Below are 23,137 nucleotides of genomic sequence, written 5' to 3'. Positions count from 1 at the left end.
GGTCGTGACGGCTCCTATTGGAGCTATGGGCCAGGGTGGATTTTGAGGTACTTGAGGAAGGATGTTAAGAGGATGTTTGGTAACCCATAGAAAAGCAGGTGGATTTTACACCTGCTTTTTAGCAATGTAGTTTGAAGGAATTGGTAACAATTGTCCTCAAAGATGCAGTAGCTAAACTATAGGTAGTACATGCACTTCTTATTGTCTAAGTTATGAACAATTTTCACAGAACTCTCTAGTTGCATAAATGATAATCAATAATGTATGTTACTGTTGTGAGTCACCATGGGCATAAGGCACTTTGTTTCCAAGACCAGTGTGGTGTGGAAAAGCCCCAGCCCCGCAGTGACTGGAATAGGAAGCAGATTTCTGAAAGCTCATCAAAAGTTAAACCATCCTGTCTATGCTATGGACTCTGAGCAGAATCATCCATTTTGCAGCGGGGACAAAAGGAATTCAGATGCTCAGGGCATCACAGGGAGAACCCTTTTTCCCACAGAGGAGTCTCCTCAGGGCCCCTTTCATGTCCTTGTTCCTCAGGCTGTAGATGAAGGGGTTCATCATGGGGGTCACCACGGTGAACAGCAGCGCCCCGATCTTGTCTCTGTTGTCAGGGTCAGAGGACGAGGGGAAGAAGTAGACCCCTACGATGGTCCCGTAGAAGAGGAACACGACTGTCAGGTGAGAGCCACAGGTGGAGAAGGCTTTCCACCGCCCCTCGGGGCGTGAGAGTCTCAGGACAGCCCTGGTGATGCAGGCGTAGGAGACGAGGATGAGGGCGAAGGGCAGGGTGACGACCGATGAGCCCACGACAAAGAGCATGAGCTCGTTGACCGCCGTGTCTGAGCAGGACAGCCTGAGCAGCGGGGCCAAGTCACAGAAGAAGTGCGGGAGAGCGTGGCCGTCACAGAAGACCGACCGGAGGAGCAGAAGGGCGTGTGTTAGGGCGACGGCATTACTGAGGGCCCAGGGGGTGGCGGTCAGCCAAAGGCAGAGCCTGGGTCCCATGATGGTCGTGTAGTTCAGAGGGTGGCAGATGGCCACAAAGCGGTCGCAGGCCATGACCCCCAAGAGGAAGTTGTCAGTGACAACAAAGACAATGGAGAAATACATCTGTGTGATGCAGCTCTCATAGGAGATGGATGGACTCTTGGTCTGAATATCCATCAGCATTTTGGGGACTGAGGTGGAAATGGAGGAAATATCAGCCAAGGATAGGTTGGCGAGGAAGAGGTACATGGGGGTGTGAAGGTAAGGGTCCAAGCCGATGGCCGTAACGATAAGCGCGTTCCCCACCACGGTGACCAGGTACATAGCCAGGAAAAGTGCAAAGAGGAGCTCCTGCTGCCCAGGTTGGCTGGAGAGTCCCAGGAGGAGAAATTCGGAGAAGCTCGTTTGGTTTCCTTCATGCATATTTCTGCTGATCTGGAGAAAGGACCACAAAGTCTTCACCCCCACGTGAAAACCCAGTGTGGGGCCATTCAACTGGGGTCATGGCAGGGAGGTAGACACTCCCTCTAGGCTGAAAGGGAATGAAGGATGGAGAAAGATTATTTAATAAGGAACTCCGTTAGCAGTGCAGAGACTCAAGAAATGCCTTAGAAAGAAAAGTTGGGGACATGATAGATATTTCCCGATGAATATGTCTTAAACTCTAACATGGTTCGGAAAGTGACTTTTACAGTTGGCTCCAAATTAGTGACAAGCCCTGAACTGAGGACAATATATGAGGTATGTTCCATTCTCTAAAGATGTTAGATAACTCTGAAGGAATTACTTAAAAATGAACTAACTGGTCCCAAGACCTTTCCCACTATTCACCTGCATCCTTTTGAAGAGTCATTAAAGTAACGAGTTTGGGGACTAGCCAACTGAGTGTTAGGTATGCTCATTAGAATAATTCAGGGGCCAACCCCAAAAGAACTGTTCTTGGAGAAGGTGTACAAGAAAGGGAGACCAAAAATTTACTTCGTTTGTGGTTAGATGTTAGGTGAATGGAGAAGGTTTAGGGGACATGTGAAAACCTAAACTCTTGGAATTTCCTCTCTGTCGGAAGATGGGAAGCACAGTGGATCTGCTCACTGCTTATATGGCAGGACCATCCTGCATCTATCCTCACACGGGACACAGCGTGACTTGCCCACAGGCCAAGTGGTGGCTGCAGGAAATCATTGAGCTCAAGCCTCCTTGTTGGGACTCCAACCAGGAAGGAGCCTTTTGGGGTAGAGGAGGTTATAGAATAAGGGGTCAGGGAGGGGCTGTCTTAGGAAACGGCAGTCAGAGAGAGATCAGGGAGAAAACTCATCACCCTTGTCAAGGAAATGCTTCGTGGAGCAGTCCCTGAAAGGCCTCTGAAGAATCCCAAGTGTTCTCACGATGGAGCAGGCCTGCCACCCACAACTCACCACCCCCGAGTACTCCACGGCAGCAGAGAGAAGATGCCCCCTTTCCACTGCCTGTCTTCTCCTTACGGCTCCCGGCGCCACACCCCAAGCCGCAGAGCTGACTCGTCTCAGAAGGGAGGATGCAGGCTGCGAAGGACGTGAAACTGAAGTTTCTAACTGGGCTGGGCTTTTGGCCACCTGGAAGTGAGTCTTTAGTTTCAAGTTAAAACTTATTTTTACAGGCTAAAAGTGATCAGAAAATGATAAGAACCTCCCAAGGTGCTACCCGGGGCAGGGATGTGACTATTGGGAAGAAAATCGGCTTGAGAGCCGAGAGGCACGGGTCTCACCTTTCTGCTCTCCTGGTATTCTCTCCCTCTCGGTTTTCTCTCTCTCCGCTGTTATTTCCAAAATCTTTGTCCCTCAAAGATTAGGGAGAGCCAAGTCTCCATGTAGGTTTTCTTTCCATGAAGGAGCCAGAAGAAAATCAATTCTTGACCCCAGGATTCTGGAAAACTGAAGGCAGTGAAGACTGGAGTAGGAGGTCCGGGGTTTCATTGCCCCCATGAAGCGTGACTTACAGACGAGAGAGACAGAGAGAGAAACTTAGAGTGGAGGTGCTGAGGCCAAACTAAAGAGAGACAGAGGAGCAGCAGGCATCTCTACCCAACCTCGGGGCCAGACACGGAGCAGCCTTCGAGGGGCCCGGGAGGGTGAAACCCTAGGCTGGTTTGCGCTTGACTAGCATGAGCAAGTGTGTATTTTGAGCGACGATCTCTAACCTCCCCTTCCTGCCCTACCTGTCCTGCCACCAGAAGTCCTACAAAACCCGCCCCGAGTCCCTGGGGCCCCTGCCTAACTAGTCGAGAGCAGCAACGCTGCAGTCTAACCGGGCTCACCTCTGGAAGAGGCTCGGACCTCAGGACGCCGCTGGGCTCTAGACCAGCAGCTTAGCTTGTTGGGGGCAGGGCTGCGGGGGAGACAGACAGCAGGTCCCGTGTTCTTCCCAGAACCAGGCTCTTTCCCCAAGCGCAGCGCTGATACAGTCACGGCGCCGGGCTCACGTGGGACAATGAGCTACTTCTAAATCCCTGGGGACAGTGTCTCTGAAGGGTTTTCCTCAGGACAGGTGGTTGTTTTCAGATCCCAGGCTCAGTGAGGTCTACCGGGAATAGATAGGCTGCTCAGCATTTTTGTCTGTCTTCAGGTGCCTCTTCCCACCTGTGATTCCCTGTTTGTAACTTAGTCGCTTACTACCTTTGGTAGCAAGTGAATTATTTGCTGCATGTCTTATGTTCCTAGCGAGATAGATGGTAAGAATTTTGAGAGTTCCTTCTCTGCTTTCTAGCTAGTGACAAGTAGAGCAAAAACAGTAAATACCTCAAGAGCCAACTGTAATTCCTGCACTAGGGATTATGACTCCAAAGAGACACCATCTCTCGTGGAAGGGGGTAGACTACAGTCTCCTTCCCACTTGAGTGGATGTCAGTGTTGGAAGGGAATCGGGAGACCCAGCGATTTGGCCCTTGGAGCTCGTAGTTGTAAACTAAAGAAGTAAACTCTGGGTTTTTAATGTTGAAAGGAAACATATTGCAATGATCTTTGGTTGTTCACAGATACACTGGGAAGGCAGGAAATATAGACCCTGAAATAGACAGGAAAAAGGAAGGCTGTGTATACAGTGAAAGTGAAAGTTGCTCAGTTGTGTCCGACTCTTCGTGACCCCCATGGACTGTAGCCCACCAGGCTACTCCATCCATGGGATTCTCCAGGCAAGAATATTGGAGTGCGTTGCCATTCCCTTCTCCAGGGCATCTTCCTGACCCAGGGATGGAACCTGGGTCTCCTGCGTTTCAGGCAGATTCTTTACTGTCTGGGCCACCGGGGAAGCTCAGATAGCCAGAAAGACAACCAGAATTAATCGACTCCTACTTCTAATCACTACACATGCTTCATAATCTAGTACAGCTACTTCTCACCCAAACCAAGAAGAGTCACCTCCTCCTCAACAGGAATCAGTGTAACCCACGGACTAACTGTATAGATATTTGTGACTAATATTTAAAATAACTGAGTAAGGGAGAAAAAAAGGCAAATTGTTCTGTCTATCTATCTGTCTGGTCATGACTAGGAAAGAAATGTGTGTGGAGCCAGAATCCTTATTTCTATGACTTGTCCATGAGGCATATTTTTGAGTTCCTTCTCCTACTACTGCTATGGTCTGAATATTTGTGTCCCCTTAAAATTAGTATGCTGAAACATGACCCCAGGTGATGGCACTAGGAGGTATAGTCTTGGAAGTTGATTAGGTCATGGGGACAGAGCCCTCAGGAATGGGATTAGCATCCTTATAAATGAGGTCTGAAAAAGCTCCCTTTCCACTTTGGGATGATATAATCAAAAAATGGCAGTCCACGAACCAGGAGGCAGGCTCTCACCAGACATTGAATTGCTGGAGTCTTGGTCTTGGACTTCTAGCCTCCAGCGCTGTAAGCAATAAATTTCTGTTGTTTATAAGCCACCCGATTTATGGCATTTTGTTATAGCAGCCCAGAGGGACTATGATAACTACGATCTCATCACAGGTCTTCTCAGTTCTAGAGCCTGAAGGAAGAATTTAAGTCTTGATATTTTATTGGGAAGATGAAATCCCAGGGATTTAAGGAGGAGGACAATAGAGGGTGCAGAGGCTAGGCTAGATGCAACACAGTGCAATGAAAGGCGCTGTTGCAAGGGTGATTGTTCACAAGAACATGGTCTCATTAGATATATTCAGTCAACATACTCTTCTGGAAGGAGAAATCCTAGCTAGGATCAGTCCAGGGTGAGAAGAAATGGACACTTACATGCCCTGTTCCTTTTCATCTCTTGCTTCCCATCAGTCAACATCCATCCCGGGTGGGGGGGGGGGGGGCTGACACTCTCAAACTTTCAAGTTGCATCATCTGTCCCCTTGGTGGCCACGCGGGAAGTTAGGAATCATATTCCACAAGAAGACCTTTTGAGTTCAGAAGCTGAGGGAAGCTCTGCCTGGGCATGCTGGGCATATAGGTTTAATGCAGGTATCAGCCAGCTAGAGAGCTTGGAAAGAGCTAGCAGAGTTCCAGAGGTGAACTATGTCATTAGAAAGAAGAAAGTAATATAAGGTTTGTGTCCAACACCACCCAACTCCTGTGCTACTCATATCTATTCACATCCTTTCATTATCTCCAGTTCTCTAGTATAATTTTTGCCAAACAATGAAAATACTCTGAGAAGGGAAGTTCAAGCCCAGTTAGTCTAGAGCAAGGCTTCTCATTCTTTTATCCATTATTGCCCAGGCATGTCCTTAAGGAGCCTTTATAGATCCTTTAGTCTCGCTTCTCTCCATCTCCCATGAAATTAAACATGATGACATAAGATTTTGTCAGATAGGGTTGAGTTTTAGGAAGGCACAAACCATTAAAATGTCTGATTTTTTTTCACCCCTGACGGACTAACTTTTACCCTCTTGAGGGTGAATATCATCCTTGTTGAGACCCTCCCAGAGTGGTGGCAAGTCTTGATCTCCTGCAAAATTAAGTCCAAAATGTCATCAGAAAATATCACAGTCCTCCTGTCTGTGGCTGGTGCTCCCTCCCTCCACCAGTGGTCTTCCCCTTCTGCCACCATCACTCCGTAGATGCCCTCACTCGGGGCTCAGAGTGTGGCAGGTCTAGATGGTTTTCTGGGGAACCCAGAATTTTCCCCTAGCTCCGCCACAGTGCCGGGAGCCAGCACATGAGATCCCACCCATGACAAGGTCGTGAGAAGACCTGACAAGCAAGGCAGATCAGGACTTCAGGAATTTCGAAAAGCTGCCCCAGCGCTCACCTTAAAAATGATCTCTGTCTTTCTGATGCTTGCTATATTAGACTACTCCCTAATTTCTGTGACACGGGTAGAAGGCCTTCCCCGATCTCTTTCCAAACAGAATCAACTTAGAACTTTACTTAATATGTCCGCTGGACTATCGTATCCTATAAGATTATCCAGGATGAAAGGAGTGTTTCAATTTAGACCCCTTTGCTGGCATTCTAGCCTGCTTGGCAAATGCGTACTAAGGCACATGACTGCTCACAACACCTTAATCATAAACAGCATAAAGGCCTGATCACATAAAGGCCCTAATAGGCACAGAGCCCTTCGGGTGTGAGGAAGCCCTATTAGAGAACACAAAAATATTATTCTAAAAGTGGTTATAGTTAAAGATTTAGAAAACTAAGAGTTCAGAATTGTTAATTTTAACCAGTAATGCTAAACAGGGGCTGCCTCACTGGAGCTGCAGAGTCTTTGTGTTGTAAACCTTTTAGATAAATTTAACTGATAACTTCTGCAAGAGGACTAACCTTTGTGTTCATTAAAGAATAGATTACAGAAAACAGTTTTGCATTCACATAGGTCATAAAATGCCAGTAGGCCCTGAGGCCAGAAGATAATGTACAAGACCCTCATAAACAAAGAAGTATGCAGAAAACACCCTGGTTTCATGAAGGATGAGCCAACGTAATATTAAACTATCTTCCCCTTAAAAATGTACTAACTTAGAATATAAAAGCTACGGTAAAAAAATAAAGATTTGCCAGACTCTGCTGCACCCCCCCCCCGCCCCCGCCCCGGTCTGGTTTCTCTCTCTCTCTGTCTCTGTCTCTGTCTCTCTTTCTCTCTCTCTCCCTCGCAGACTTGGCCCCATCAAGGCTGGTCTCACGTATCTTGCCTCGCTGACGCCGTTCATCCTGAGTGTACCCCCTGGGTCCTGCCAGGGCTGGACCCCAGCACCACAGTATGAGCCATGAGTGAAGGAATTCACCAAAATAAAGCCTTTGTTCACACATACAAAAGTTTAGCCAAACTTTAGGCCAGCTTTCTTTATAATCAATCACCAAGTATTGGAAACAACACAAAGGTCCTCACATGAGGAAGGGAAAAACAACAACAAAACCACTGCATAAAATTTATATTATGGAATTCTACTCTGCAATTTAAATGTTCTACTATAGATATCAAGTAACAATATAGATGGACCTCAAACTGAATTATTCCAAGTGGAAGAGGTCACAAAGACTGCATATTCTATGATTCTAGTTAAGGACACACTCGCAAAGGCAAAATTATGTGGAAAAATTATGGGTTATAAGGGTCAATGGGTTGGTGACTGAGTTAACTGCAAAGAAACTCAGGGAAATTAATAGTGGTTGACTGTAGTAGTGGTTACCCGACTCTACATTTGATTAGATTCTTACAGTTATACAGTAAAAAGTATACATCTTACTGTTTGAAAATTATGTGCTAATTAAAAATGAAAACAATATAAAGTAACAACAACAACAAAAAAAAACACGTACACACTCAAAATATCCAATGTGGTCCCCACAGATAGTCTAATTACTTCTTCCTAGAAAAGTAGGAAGAAGCACTGCAGACGTTCTCACGCAGCCAGCCCCTGAGAGCACCGTGTCTCTCTAAGTCACTCCTGGTTCCCATGCATTAGCTTCTGAAATCCAACTTGACTCTGGATGACCTCCCTTTAGAGGAACCAGACTGTGGTCCTAAGCTCTGTGATCACCCTGTATTCATCTAAATGTTAATAGTTGTTTGTACATGCAGGTCTTCTTCTGGCTATTAAGATTTCCTATGACCCTATAGCCATAGCCGAGGAAACACTTCAAGGTAAAAATGAAATTGAGTAAATATACTAAGCTTTACTTATATTCTCTATAATTTAATTATATTAAAACTACAAACCCTCCTCTCAAGTTATTTTATAGACATTTCTTTATTTGCTATTTACAAACACAATTCTATGGATTTGGGAGGGAAAGTAATTCTATTACATTTATTTTACAAATGAAGAAGTGAATGATTTCTCCAAGAGCACAGAAAGAATGCATGGAGAATTCTGAACTTGAATCCATATTAACACAGTTTACACTATTATTTCCTGACTTAGAGACCTTGACATCTTTGAACACCACTTGACAGAGCTTCCCTAGCAGTATTTATGCTTTATTCCATGGCTGGATTCTTTATTCCAAACAGCTCTTCAGGATTGGCTGCTGCTTGTTTTCAAGCAGTAAGGTAAGCTTCTACACTCAATTGCTGTTGTTTAGTAACTAAGTTGCATCCAATCCTTTGCATCCTCATGGACTGTAGCCCACCAGACTCCATGGGATTTTTCCAGTCAAGAATACTGGAGTGGGTTGCCATTCCCTTCTCCAGGGACCTTTCTGATCCAAGGATTGAACTCATGTCTCTTGCACTGTCAGGAAGATACTTTACTGCATTATACACGTTCAGTGAAAACTGTAATTCATGCAAAAGCAATGTGGCAGCTACATCCAATGATTTACTAAGCACAGATATATTAATAGATATTTTGAACAATTGTTTAAACATTCAGGAGTTTTCTTTTAAAAAGCTGCATATTAAACATCAAAACTTCTATCAGTAGGAAGTTAGGTGATACTTAGAAACATTATCATGATGTTCCTCTAAAAAGATTATTGAAAAAAATAGGTAATGCTCTGATTAGGTACTAATTTCATCTTGTTCACTATATGTGAGCCTCTTATTAGAGGCAAAGGGGAAAAAAGGAGAGTTATATGACCCTTCTTTAAATTACAGAAGAGACCAAAGCAAATTAGTAAGATTCAAATTTCATTTTAATATTATCCCAGAATTTTATTTTTAATATTTCTAGCATAGCTATCCATGTTGGCAATGATGTGGATAAAAATATAGGCTTTTGATTAGGTTTTAAATGGGTTTAAATCTTGAATCGTCCTCATATCAGCTGTGTAATTGTAGAGCACCACATTCCTTCAGAAATTCTCAATTCTCTAACAGTAAAATAAGAATAAGAATGCTACCTACCTTGCATACAAACACATTTTTATATATTAAGCTCTTAGCATTTGTTGCAGAACATAGTATATAATAACATGATTATGTATGTTAAGTTTGGTGAGCATAAAGCCTTCATGGGCTAGGCTTGTAAAGTGAAGTTGCCAAAGGTTCAGGAGGAAAATGATAGAGAATAGGAGATAGCATTGAATGGCTGTCTTTCCAAAGGATTCTGATTCAAATAAAAGGAATTAAAATTCTGTTCCTACACAAGAACAGATTCACATAAAATATTTAACAACTTGAGGTTTGCAGCTAAAACAGACCTGCAGGGTAAAGGCAAGCCACAAATAATTATTCACCTTCCATCTGTGATTCAAATATGGGATTACCGTACTGAAAAAAAAAAAAAAAAAATGAGTTTAAGAGAAGGAGACTCTTTAAACACAAGTTAAAATATGTCTTTCAAGGAATAATTTTTTTTTAAGAAACTGGCTACATGAAAGTACCAAACCAGGCAATTGTATGAGTGGAGCAGGAACAGAGCGAAAAGTACTGGAGGGTGTAGAAAGTCTCAGTGACTTTATGGTGTGACAAAAGGCAAATTAAGAAGCAGCTTCAAGATTTCACAATTCACACATAAAGCACCACATGCTGCACCCACCTTACCAAATCAATGTAGAAACCATCATTCTATCCTAATAATGTTATAGCTGACACTAAGCAGGGATGATAAACAGGTTTACTCATTGGTTTTTAATGCAATGTCTCATTGATTACTCAATAGCACCTTGAGTTAGATCTCACTATGGGAAATAGATGGGGACATAGTGGAAACAGTGTCAGACTTTATTTTTTGGGGCTCCAAAATCACTGCAGATGGTGATTGCAGCCATGAAATGAAAAAACACTTACTCCTTAGAAGGGAAGTGATGACCAACCTAGATAGCATATTAAAAAGCAGAGACATGACTTTGCCAACAAAGGTCCGTCTGGTGAAGGCTACGGTTTTTCCAGTGCTCATGTATGGATGTGAGAGTTGGACTGTGAAGAAAGCTGAGCACTGAAAAGTTGATGCTTTTGAACTATGGTATTGGAGAAGACTCTTGAGAGTCCCTTGGACTGCAAGGAGATCCAACCAGTCCATCCTAAAGGAGATCAGCCCTGGGTGTTCATTGGAAGGACTCATGCTGAAGCTGAAACTCCAGTACTTTGGTCACCTCATGCAAAGAATTGACTCGTTGGAAAAGACCCTGATGCTGGGAGTGGTTGGGGGCAGGAGGAGAAGGAGATGACAGAGGATGAGATGGCTGGATGGCATCACCGACTCAATGGGCATGAGTTTGAGTAAACTTCGGGAGTTGGTGATGGACAGGGAGGCCTGGCGTTCTGCAATTCATGGGGTGGCAAAGAGTTGGACACAGCTGAGCAATTGAACTTGAACTTGAACTACTTTTATTTTGTAGATGGAAAATTTTAGGTTCAGGGGACTTATGTTAGGATTCATGATTTCTGGATAGCAAACAGTAAGGCTGATCTGTAAATCATCCCAGAGTCCAAGATCTATATATGATGCTATGCTTTCCCCACAGAATCACCTCGACTGGTTGTATAAGTCCCTACTGGTCAAGTTATCCCCCCACATACACTGTGTATATAAGTCTCAGTAACTACACCGTGAAACTCCAAACACTGGATTTGAACCAATGGAACAAATGAGCAATTTTAAATTAAGTTAAATTTAATTTGATTTAAATTTAACTTAATTACAGTTAAATTTACTTATTTACAGTTAAATACTTTGGCCACCTGATGTGAAGAGCTGACTCCCTGGAAAGGACCTCGACGCTCGGAAAGATTGAAGGCAGGAGGAAAAGTGGATGACAGAGGATGAGATGGTTGGGTGGCATCACTGACTCGATGGACATGAGTTTGAGCAAGGTCAGGGAGTTGGTGAAGGACAGGGAAACCTAGCACGCTGCAGTCCGTGGGGCCGCAAAGAGTCCGACACGACTGAGGGACTGAACAACAATTTGATTTAAATTCAATTAAGATCATTTTGCTTAGAAATCACTCTATTTGGATCAGAAACTTGGCTTGCCATCAATATTTATGATTATATCACAGATTGAATGCACATGAATCTGAGCAAATTCTGGGAGATGGTGAAGAACAGGGGAGCCTGGCATGCTGCAGTCCATGGGGTCACAAGGAGTTGGATACAACTTAGCAAAACTGAACAACAACAACAACAAAATATGAATAAATTACTCACCATCTTGTTCCTCACTATTTAAATAAAAATAAAAACTAGCCAACTTCTAGAAATTGCTGAGATGAATCAATGGATATATGTGCAAAGTGTCTAGAGCTGTTATGGTAGTTGAGTGATGAAGTGTAAGCTTTTGGTGGTGGCTTAGTCGCTAAGTCGTGTCCAACTCTTGCAACCCCATGGACTGTAGCCTGCCAGTTTCTTCTGTCCATGGGATTCTCCAGGCAAGAATACTGGAGTGGGTTGCCATTTGCTTCTCCAGGGGATCCTCCCGACCCAAGAATCGAAGCGGGACCTCCTTCATTGCAGGCAGATTCTTTACTAATTGAGCTACAAGGGAAACCCTACAAGTGTAAGCTTTTACTAGGATAGAAAAAAAAACTGAATTGGCAGAGACAGAGCATCCCAGATAAGTAATCTTGAACAAATCATTAAATTTCCCAAATACAAGTTTACAAATATACAAAATTTTAAAACTAGAGAGATAAGGTCTCTGTTGGTTTGGGAAAGTTTAAAATTTAAGTTTTTAAATCTAGATAATTAATGTATTAAATTTTGCAGTTAGATATCAACAATCTTGAAATATGTATTAGCTATAATGAAATAAGCATGTGATATATAAACACTTCAGTTTCACTGCAATTTTAATTCCACTTAACCCTCTTGTCCTTACTTTCACTTGCTACAAGACATCTCATGATTCCCAAAGAACATCAATAGACCACAGGATAGAAGTGACACAGTTTGTCCTCATGTCTGACTCTGTGACTCCATGGACTGTAGCCCACCAGGCTCCTCTGTCCATGGGAGTCTCCAGGCAAGAATACTGGAGTGGGTCACCATTCCCTTCTCCAGAGGATCTTCCCAATCCAGGTTTTGAAACCAGGTCCCCTGCATTGCAGGCAGATTCTTTACTGTCTGAGCCATCAGGAAAGCCCTCTTTACAGTTTACAAGGTCATCTCCTGTAATGCTTGTGCTGCTCAGATGTTCTTTTTGCAGCCTTTGCCACTCTGGAGAATTACTTTTTGACATTAGTGGCCTGTGATCACTATGCAGCAGTGTGTAAACCCCTAAATTACACCACCACCATGACACTATGTGTGTGTGCACATCTGATCATAGCTGCTACTTTTGTGGCTTCCTGAAAGCCTCCATCCATGTTGGGAATACATTCTGTCTCTCTATCTGTAGATCCAATATGGTCCATCACTTTTTCTGTGATATTCCAGCCTTCATGGCTCTGTCTTGCTCTGATAGGCATGTACGTGAGATGGTTCCTGTTTCTCTAGCCAGCTTCAACATCTTTTTGGCTCTCTTGGTTATCTTCAGTTCAGTTCAGTCGCTCAGTCATGCCTGACTCTTTGTGACTCCATGAATGGCAGCACGCCAGGCCTCCCTGTCCATCACCAACTCCCGGAGTTTACTCAAACTCATGCCCATCGAGTCGGTGATGCCATCCAGCCATCTCATCCTCTGTTGTCCCCTTCTCCTCCTGCCCCCAATCCCTCCCAGCATCAGGGTCTTTCCCAGCGAGTCAACTCTTCACATCAGGTGGCCAAAGTACTGGAGTTTCAGCTTCAGCATCAGTCCTTCCAATGAACACCCAGAACTGATCTCCTTTAGGATGAACTGGTTGGATCTCCTTGCTGTCCAAGGGACTCTCAAGAGTCTGCTCCAACACCACAGTTCAAAAGCATCAATTCTTCAGCGCTCAGCTTTCTTCACAGTCCAACTCTCACATCCATACATGACTACTGGAAAAACGATAGCCTTGACTAGACAGACCTTTGTTGGCAAAGTCATGTCTCTGCTTTTTAATATGCTATCTAGGTTGGTCATAACTTTCCTTCCAAGGAGCAAACATGTTTTAATTTGATGGCTGCAATCACCATCTGCAGTGATTTTGGAGCCCAGAAAAATAAAGTCTGACACTATTTCCACTGTTTCCCCATCTATTTGCCATGAAGTGATGGGACCATAGGCCATGATCTTAGTTTTCTGAATGTTGAGCTTTAAGCCAACTTTTTCACTCCTCTCTTTCACTTTCATCAAGAGGCTCTTTAGTTCCTCTTCACTTTCTGCCATAAGGGTGGTGTCATCTGCATATCTGAGGTTATTGATATTTCTCCCGGCAATCTTGATTCCAGCTTGTGCTTCTTCCAGCCCAGCGTTTCTCATGATGTACTCTACATGTGAGTTAAATAAACATGGTGACAATATACAGCCTTGACATACTCCTTTTCCTATTTGGAACTAGTCTGTTGGTCCATGTCCAGTTCTAACTGTTGCTTCCTCATCTGCATATAGGTTTCTCAAGAGGCAGGTCAGGTGGTCTGGCATCCATCTCTTTAAGAATTTTCCATAGTTTATTGTGATCCACACAGTCAAAGGCTTTGGCATAGTCAATAAAGCAGAAATAGAGGTTTTTCTGGAACTCTCTAGCTTTTTCAATGAGCCAGTGGATGTTGGCAATTTGATCTCTGGTTTGTCTGCCCTTTCTAAATCCATCTTGAACATCTGGGAGTTCTCAGATCATGTACTGTTGAAGTCTAGCTTGGAGAATTTTGAGCATTGGTTTGCTAGTTGGTGAAATGAGTGCAACTGTGTGATAGTTTGAACATTCTTTGGCATTGCCTTTCTTTGGGATTGGAATGAAAACTGACCTTTTCCAGTTCTGTGGCCACTGCTGAGTTTTCCAGATTTGCTGGCATATTGAGTGCAGCACTTCCACAGCATCATCTTTCAGGATTTGAAATAGCTCAATTGTAATTCCATTACCTCCACTAGTTTTGTTTGTAGTGATGCTTCCTAAAGCCCACTTGACTTCACATCCCAGGATGTCTGGCTCTAGGTGAGTGATCACACCGTTGTGATTATCTGGGTGGTGAAGATCTTAATATCCTCTATATTCATATTTACACCATCCTAAAGATGCACTCATCTGCAGGGTACCAGAAGGCTTTATCCACCAGTGACTCCCACCTCACTGCAGCCTCCATCTTCTATGGGGCACTCATTTTCATGCACTTATAGCCCAGCTCCAGCCATTCGATGGACACTGACAATATGGCATCTGTGTCCTACAGTAGGGTCATCCCTAAGATCAATTCTGTGGTCTCTAGGCCAGAAACAAAGATGTCAAGAGTGCATTCAAGAAGGTTCTTTAGTAGGCAAAATTGTCTCTAGGTTTGTGATTTTTGATGTCACAGGATTCATGGAAACTTTGTTTTATTTTTCTCAGATCTTCTCCATGTATGCAATCACATTTAAAGGCCACACTGAATTAAATTCCTGAAGGCATATCCTTCTCAAGGAAAATTTATGTCCAGACTTATAATACCTTAATGCAAATGGCGAAGATGAAGCACAACATATCTTGTGTCCAATTCGTCAAAAACTTTGTCAAGGAGATTTTTGACCAAAAACTTGTTCTATATGCATGTCCTCTACCACATGCCACTCTAAAGATACATGTGAAACAGAGGCATAAATGAACCCGTGAACAGAGGTCTCTGTATGTGCCTCACATGGATGTATATATATGGGAGTGTGAAATTTGCCATATATGATGGAATGTTTCTGGTTTTTTTAATTTAAATAATTCAAGTAATTAATTGGAGCATTAAAACATCAATTTAAGTTGAATGTTACTTATTTCTTTTGCTGAATTTAATAAGTGTTATAACACTTATAAATGTTATAAGTGGCCTAGATTGAAAATAAAATGATAAATTTTAAATAAAAGTATTTGCTTTTTCACATTTTACCTATAGATTCATAAGTATAGCACATTAAGTTAATTTTTTGAGTTGACTGAGTCATTTTATACAATCAACATGTTCACATTGAATTTTCCAAAAGAATAGAAGAGCCAGAGTCCAATAAAAATGGAGAAAAAAATAAAAACATTTTTAATTAGAAAATCACTGCATTTAAGTTATAATTGACTGAAATTATTCTGAATGTTCATATAAATATAAACATGACATATCTGTCAGTATGTTTCTCATCTTGGAACCATTTCTAATTATTATTTTAAATGATTCTTTAATTTAAGAACTATTTTAGGTTACATAAAATATCAAAAATAGAACCAAATGTTTCTAGGTAATTTTGTGGCAGGCTGAAAATAGCCTGCCTAAAGATCCAAGGCTTAATTACTGGAATCTGTGAATACTAATTTATATGGCAAGAAAAATGACTATTTAGAATGACTATTAAGAATTTTAATTTGAGAGGTTATTCTGAATTATCTCTGTGTATCCTAAACCCTAAGGAAATCCCATGTATTATTATAGGAAGGAGTTAGAGAGGATAGGATTCTGGAAAAATGCAGGAAGAGAATGCAGAAAGACTGGGAATATGGGTGCCTCTCTAGACAACAACTGCACAGGAAGAATCTGTCTGGTGTAAAAATTTGGGAACTCTGAAGGCTTGCAACCTTCAGAGGAAGATTTGGATGATAAATTTTGATTGATTTCAGCTCTTACAGACCCATTTCTCACCCCTCGTGGTGTTACAGGCAGCTGTGTTTGTGTTCCTAGAGCAGATTGCAGCTCTAGGTGATGGAATTCCAGGCTGGCAAAAAGGACTCTTATTTTCCCAATACTGGGAACTTGTGCCCTGCTTTCTGATTGTTGCTTCTAATCACAAAGTTGCAAACAAAGAGATAGGCAGCCATTGTTGCTGCAATAGAGATCTCCTCAAGAAAATTAGAGATACCAAGGGAACATTTCATGCAAAGATGGGCACTATAAAGGACAGAAATGGTATGGATCTAACAGAAACAAAAGAGATTAAGAAGAGGTGACAAGAAAACACAGAACTGAAATGAAATGAAAGTCGCTCAGTCATGTCCAACTCTTTGCAACCCCATGACTATATTGTCCATGGAATTTTCCAGGCCAGAATAATGGAGTGGGTAGCTGTTTCCTTCTCCAGGGAATCTTCCCAACCTAGAGATTGAACCCATGTCTCCCTCATTGCAGGTAGATTCTTTACTGTTTGAGCCACAAGGAAAACCCAAGAATACTGGAGTGGGTAGCTTATCCTTTCTCCAGCAGATCTTCCGGACCCAGGAATTGAACCAGGAATTCCTGCATTGCAGGTGGATTCTTTACCAATTGAGCTACCAGTGAAGCCCAGAATACACAGAACTATACAGAAAAGATTTCAATGACCCAGATAAGCACGATGGTGTGATCAGTAACCTAGAGCCAGACATCTTGGAGTGCAAAGCCAAGTGTGCATCACTATAGACAAGGCTAACAGAGGTGATGGAATTCCAGCTGGGCTATTAAAAATCCTAAAACATGATGCTATGAAAGTGCTGCACTCAATATGCCAGCAAATCTGGAAAACTCAGCAGTGGCCACAGAACTGGAAAAGGTCAGTTTTCATTCCAATCCCAAAGAAAGGCAATGCCAAAGAATGTTCAAACTACCACACAATTGCACTCATTTCACCAACTAGCAAAACAATGCTCAAAATTCTCCAAGCTAGACTTCAACAGTACATGATCTGAGAACTCCCAGATGTTCAAGATGGATTTAGAAAAGGCAGACAAACCAGAGATCAAATTGCCAACATCCACTGGATCATCGAAAAAGCAAGAGGATTCTGGAAAAACATCTACTTCTGCTTCATTGGCTATGCTAAAGCTTTTGACTGTGTGGCTCTGAACAAACTAAAGAAAACTTTTCAAGAGATGGGAATACTACACCATCTGACCTGCCTCCTGAGAAATCTGTATGCAGGTCAAGAAGCAACAATTAGAACAATGGACTGATTCCAAACTGGGAAAGGAGTATGTCAAGGCTATATATTGTCACCCTGCTTATTTAACTTATGTGCAGAGTACATCATGAGAAATGCTTGGCTGGATTAAGCACAAGCTGGAATAAAGATTGCCAGGAGAAATATCAGTAACCTCACATATGCAGATGACACCACCTTTATGGCAGAAAGAGAAGAGGAACTAAAGAGCCTCTTGATGAAGTTAAAACAGGAGAGTGAAAAAGTTGGCTTAAAACTCAACATTCAAAAAACGAAGATCATGGCATGCAGTCCCATCACTTCAAGGCAAATAGGTGGGGAAACAATGGAAACAATGACAGACTTTATTTTCTTGGGCTCCAAAATCACTGCAGATTGTGATTGCAGTCATGAAGTTAAGACACTTGCTCCTTGGAAGAAAAGTTATGACCAACCTAGAAAGCATATTAAAAAGTGGAGACATCACTTTGCTAACACAGGTCTATCTAGTCAAAGCTATGGTTTTTTCCCTGTAGTCATGTATGGATGTGAGAGCTGAACCATAAAGAAGGTTGAGTGCTGAAGAATTGATGCTTTTGAACTATGGTGTTGGAGAAGACTCTTGAGAGTCCCTTGGACTGCAAGTAAATCAAACCAATAAATCCTAATGGAAATCAACCCTGAATATTCATTGGAAGGACTGATGCTGAAGCCGAAACTCCAATACTTTGGCCAACTGATGCGAAGAACTGACTCATTGGAAAAGACCCCAGGGCTGGGAAAGATTGAAGGCAGGAGGAGAAGGGAAGGCAGAGGATGAGATGGTAGAATGACAACACTGACTGGTTGGACGTGAGTTTGAGTAAACTCCAGGAGATGGTGAAGGACAGAGAAGACTGGCACGCTGCAGGCCATGGGGTCGCAAAGAGTCAGACACAACTGAGTGACTGAGCAACAACTCCCTCAGCTGAAGTGATTTCCAGGGAATTTAAGAAAATGCTTGTGTGTGAGTCACTCAGTCATGTTCGACTCTATGTGACCCCATGGACTGTAGCCCACCAGGATCCTCTGCCCATGGGATTCTCCAGGCAAGAATGGGTTACCATTATCTTTCATGGGGGATCTTCCCACCCCAGGGATTGAACTTGGGTCTCCTGCACTGCAGGCAGACTCTTTACCATCTGAGCCACCAAGGAGCTGCATTAAAAAGTACAGTGCTCTTTTTATTTGCTCACATTACTTTTCTCTTTTCCCCCTCTTTGGGAGCCCTAAATTAAAACCAGGACATCCAATGGGGACATTGGAAAGTGACCACAATTACCCAGGAAAGGGTCAGAAAAGATCTGAGAAGACCTTAAGTTTACATTCCAGGCTGATTCTTGGCATAGCGACATCCTACAACAATAAAAAAGCAAAAACAAGAAACAGAAGCAATAGCAGAAAGCATCAAACCCTAGGGAAAGAAGAAAATCTTATGTCCAGAATTGGTAGATTAAATTGTTTAGTTTTAAACAGTAACAACAGCAAATCACTAGGCAAACAAACAAACAAGAAAGTCTGTCCAATTCAAAGGAAAAAAATAAACAGAAACTGTCTCTGAAAAAGACCTGATTTTAGATTACTAAACAAAAACATTTTAAAAAGTTGTCTTTAAAATGCTCAAAGAACTAAAGGAAGATGTGCAAGAAGTCAAGAAAACAATATGAACAAAATGGAAATCTCAATAAAGAAAGAAAACCCAGCAGTAGAAGCTATCCCTGAGGAAAACCAGATGTTACTCTAACAAGAAAAAAATTTAATTAGATAACACAAATCTGGTCAAAGAACTAAAGAATACCAAGCCTGAAAATTCAAAGGAAAATAGAGAACAATGTCTCACCAAATAGAGAACATCAATATAAATATACAAATTATTTCAAAAACCAAATAGAAATTTTAAGTTGAAAATAAACAAAATATAAAATTTACCAAAGTTGATTAGTAGCAAATTTAAGCTGAGAGAATAAAAAAATTAAAGAGTTTTAAGATAGCCAGTCTGAGGAACAAAAATTCAAAAGTAATGAAGAAAATTAAAGTCTCAGAGACAAACAGGATGCTATCAAGAGTACAAATATATGTATAATGGGGAATCTCAAAAGAAGAGAGAAACTGCAAAAAGAATATTTGAAGAAGCGATTCCTGAGGAAAGAATGAAATATATATAGATTCAGATATTTTAGCAAAGTGAGACTTAAACTATTAATGACAAAATTATTAGCATATTTTTAACATTACATATAATTTGTTGATGCTTAAAGAATCCACCTGCAATGCAGGAGACCCTGGTTCATCTTCTGGGTCGGGAAGCTCCCCTGGAGAAGGGACAGGCTACCCACTGCAGCATTCTTGGGCTTCCCTGGTGGCTCAGTTGCTAAAGAATCCATCTGCAATGCAGGAGACCTGGGTTTGGTCGCTGGGTTGGTAAGATTCCCTGGAGGAGGGCATGGCAATGCATTCCAGTATTCTTGCCTGGAGAACCCCCACGGACAGAGGAACTTGGAGGGCTGCAGTCCACAGGGTCACAAAGAGCTGGACACGACTGAGCAGCTAAGCATAGCACATCACATTGTAATTCTTGGTACTTAAAAGTTTTAAATCAAACATTATATATTTAAGTTCATTAAAGTATGCCTTTAATTCTCCCTATCATGTTAATCATTCTTTTTTTTCTTCTTACAAGATTACATTGCTTTACACAGGCATTTATTTTCCTAACTAAATTTCCATCTGAAATTATCTAAAAGTAATACATTTTACATGATAATTTTAATTGAGAAAACATGTAAAGCATGGAAAGAAATGTAATTTTAGGCCTGCCCACCCAGCGCTGTGGGAGCAAGCACACACAGTCTGGCCACACTGCAGCAGCCGGACCCTTGGCTGACCCAGGGAGCCCCACAGAGACGTGGACTAGACATTTGTCTATTAAAAATATAACTCCTGTAAGAGGAACAAGATGGCAGAGGAGTATGTGGACACGGAATACATCTCTCTCCACGGATACATCAGGAATACACCTTCAGACACAGAAGTGCATGCAGAATGCCAGCTAGAGCAGACAGGAGTACCTGACCAGCAGAAAAGAATATATAGACCCATGCGAAACTTGAGATCATGCCCTGAGCCTTTGGAGTAGGAGCACTGACTCCAAGACCCTAGACTACCAGAGAACTAACGCTAGGGTGTGTCAATAGTGAGAACTCACACAAGGGAAACCACTGGAATACAAGACCCACCATCACCCAACCACTACCAGCAGCCTGTGCAGGACGCCCCATGTAAACAACAAACAAAACAAAAATACAAAACCAGTCATCAGCAGACAGGATTACTACCTCACTCAGCCTTGCCCATCAGAAGAAAAACAAACAAACAAAAACTCAGCACAAATCTCATCCTATAAGAAACTTACACAAACCACTGGACCAACCTTTGAGGGTAGAAACCAAAAGGAAGAAAGAATTCAACCTTGAAGCCTGGGGAAAGGAAACCTCAAACACAATAAGTTAAAAAAAAAAAAAAAAGAAAAGAAAAAGCAGAGGAACACTACACAAATGAAAGAACAAACTAGAAACACAGAAGGCCAGATAAAGAAGAGAAAACAGGAAAACTACCTGAAAAATAATTCAAAATAATGACAGTAAAGATGGTCAAAAACCTTGAAAGTAAAATGGAGAAAATGCAAGACTCAACTAACAAAGACCTAGAAGAATTAAAGAATAAACATGCAGAGACAAACAAACAACACAATTACTGAAATTAAAAATACTCTGGAAGGAATCAATAGCAGAATAGCTGAAGCAGAAGAACAAATCAGTGAGCTGGAAGATAAAATGGTGGAAACAACTTCTGAAGAGCAGGAAAAAAAATGAATGAAAAGAACTGAGGATGGTCTCAGGGACATCTGGGACAATATCAAACACACCAATATTCGAATTATAGGGGTCCCAGAAGAAGAAGAGAAAAAGAAAGGATATGAGAAAAAATTTGAAGAGATTATAGTTGAAAATTTCCCCAACATGGAAAAGGAAATAGTCAATCAAGTCCAAGAGGCACAAAGAGTCCCACACAGGATAAACCCAGGGAGAAACATGCTAAGACACATACTAATGAAACTAACAAAGACCAAACACAAAGAAAGAATATTAAAAGCAGCAAGAGGGAAGCAACAGGTAACATACAAGGGGAACCTCAGACTCTTAACAGCTGATCTTTCAGCAGAAACTCTGCAGGCCAGAAGGGAATGGCAGGATATATTTAAAGTACTGAAAAGGAAAAATCTACAACCAAGATTACTGTACCCGGCAAGGATCTCATCCAAAATTGATGGAGAAATCAAAAGTTTTTCAGACAAGTAAAACTTAAGAGAATCCAGTACCACCAAATCAGATTTACAACAAATGTTAAGTGGACTTATATAGTCAAGAAATACAAGAGAAGAAAAAAGATCTACAAAATTAACCCCAAACAATTAAGAAGATGGCATTAGGAACTTATATATCAATAATTACTTTAAATGTAAATGGATTAAATGCTCCAACCAAAAGCATGGATACAAAAACAAGACCTATATATATATAGATATATATGCTGTCTACAAGAAACCCACTTCAGACCTCAAGACACATATAGACTGAAAGTGAGAGGATGGAAAAATATATTCCATGCAAATGGGACACACAAGAAAGCTGGAGTAGCAATCCTCGTATCAGACAAAATAAACCTTAAAATAAAGATTACAAGAGATAAGGAAGGACACTACATAAAGATCAAGGGATCAATCCAAGAGAAACACATAACAATTGTAAATATCTAGGCCTCCAACATAGGAGCACCTCAATACATAAGACAAACACTAACAAACAAAAAAGGAGAAATTGACAGTAACACAGTAATAGTAGGAGACTTTACACCCCACTCTCACCAATGGACAGATCATCAAAACAGAAACTTAGTAAGGAAACACAAGTTTTAAATGATACATTAGATAAGATGGATCTCATTGATATCTTCAGGACATTCCATCCAAATGAAGAATACACCTTCTTCTCAAGTGCACATGGAACATTCTCCAGGATAGACCACATCTTGGGTCACAAATCAAGCCTCAGTAAAGTTAAGAAAATTGAAGTCGTATCAAGCATCTTCTCTGACCACAACACTATGAGACTAGAAATTAATTACAAGAAAAAAAAACTAAGAAACACAAACACATGGAGATTAAACAACATGTATCTAAATAACCAACAGGTTACTGAAGAAATTAAAAAAATTCTAGAAACAGATGATAATGAAAGCACAACAACTCAAAACCTATGAGATGCAGTGAAAGCAGTCCTAAGAGGGAAGTTTATAGCAATACAAGACTACCTCAAGAAGCAAGAAAAACATCGAATAGACAGCCTAACATTACCCCTAAAACAACTGGAAAAAGTAGAAGAAGAAGAACAACAACAAAATTAGTAAAAGGAAAGAAATCATAAAGATCCAAGCAGAAATAAATGAAAAAGAAATGAAAGAAACAATAGTAAAAATTAATAAAACCGAAAGCTGATTCTTTTAGAAATAAACAAAATTGTCAAACCTTTAGTCAGACTCATCAAGAAAAAAAGAGAGAAGAATCAAATCAACAAAATTAGAAATGAAAAAGGAGAGGTTACAACAGACAATGCAGAAATACAAAGAATTATAAGAGACTTTTATAAACAACTATGTGGTAATAAAATTGATAACCTGGAAGAAACGGACAGATTCTTAGAAAAGTTCAATCTTCCAAGACTGAACCAGGAAGAAATAGAAATTATGAACACCTCAAATACGAGCACT

General features: G+C 41.4%; 1 protein-coding gene and 1 pseudogene across 1 annotated transcript; one reads left to right on the top strand and one right to left on the bottom strand.

The window, feature by feature from the left end:
• Window positions 1–456: 456 nt before the first annotated feature.
• Window positions 457–3,318, bottom strand: LOC122449384 (olfactory receptor 1S1-like). Its single transcript, XM_043480891.1, has 2 exons — window positions 3,284–3,318; window positions 457–1,425 (listed from the first exon to the last, which is right to left on the bottom strand). The coding sequence occupies exon 2, from the start codon at window positions 1,411–1,413 to the stop codon at window positions 457–459; it is 957 nt and encodes a 318-aa protein (XP_043336826.1). The 5' UTR covers window positions 1,414–1,425; window positions 3,284–3,318.
• A 1,470-nt stretch (window positions 3,319–4,788) lies between these two features.
• LOC122449383 lies at window positions 4,789–14,685 on the top strand (annotated as a pseudogene).
• Window positions 14,686–23,137: the final 8,452 nt, after the last annotated feature.

This window comes from Cervus canadensis, chromosome 11 (assembly GCF_019320065.1).
Source record: "Cervus canadensis isolate Bull #8, Minnesota chromosome 11, ASM1932006v1, whole genome shotgun sequence".
Classification (NCBI taxonomy): Eukaryota; Metazoa; Chordata; class Mammalia; order Artiodactyla; family Cervidae; genus Cervus; species Cervus canadensis.
The sequence above is the reverse complement of the archived record's forward strand: the minus strand, read 5'-3'. Positions and strand labels throughout refer to the sequence as shown.

What these genes read in the sequence shown, in the direction of transcription:
- LOC122449384 (XM_043480891.1), bottom strand. Translation starts at nt 1,413, where the DNA reads ATGCATGAAGGAAACCAAACGAGCTTCTCCGAATTTCTCCTCCTGGGA.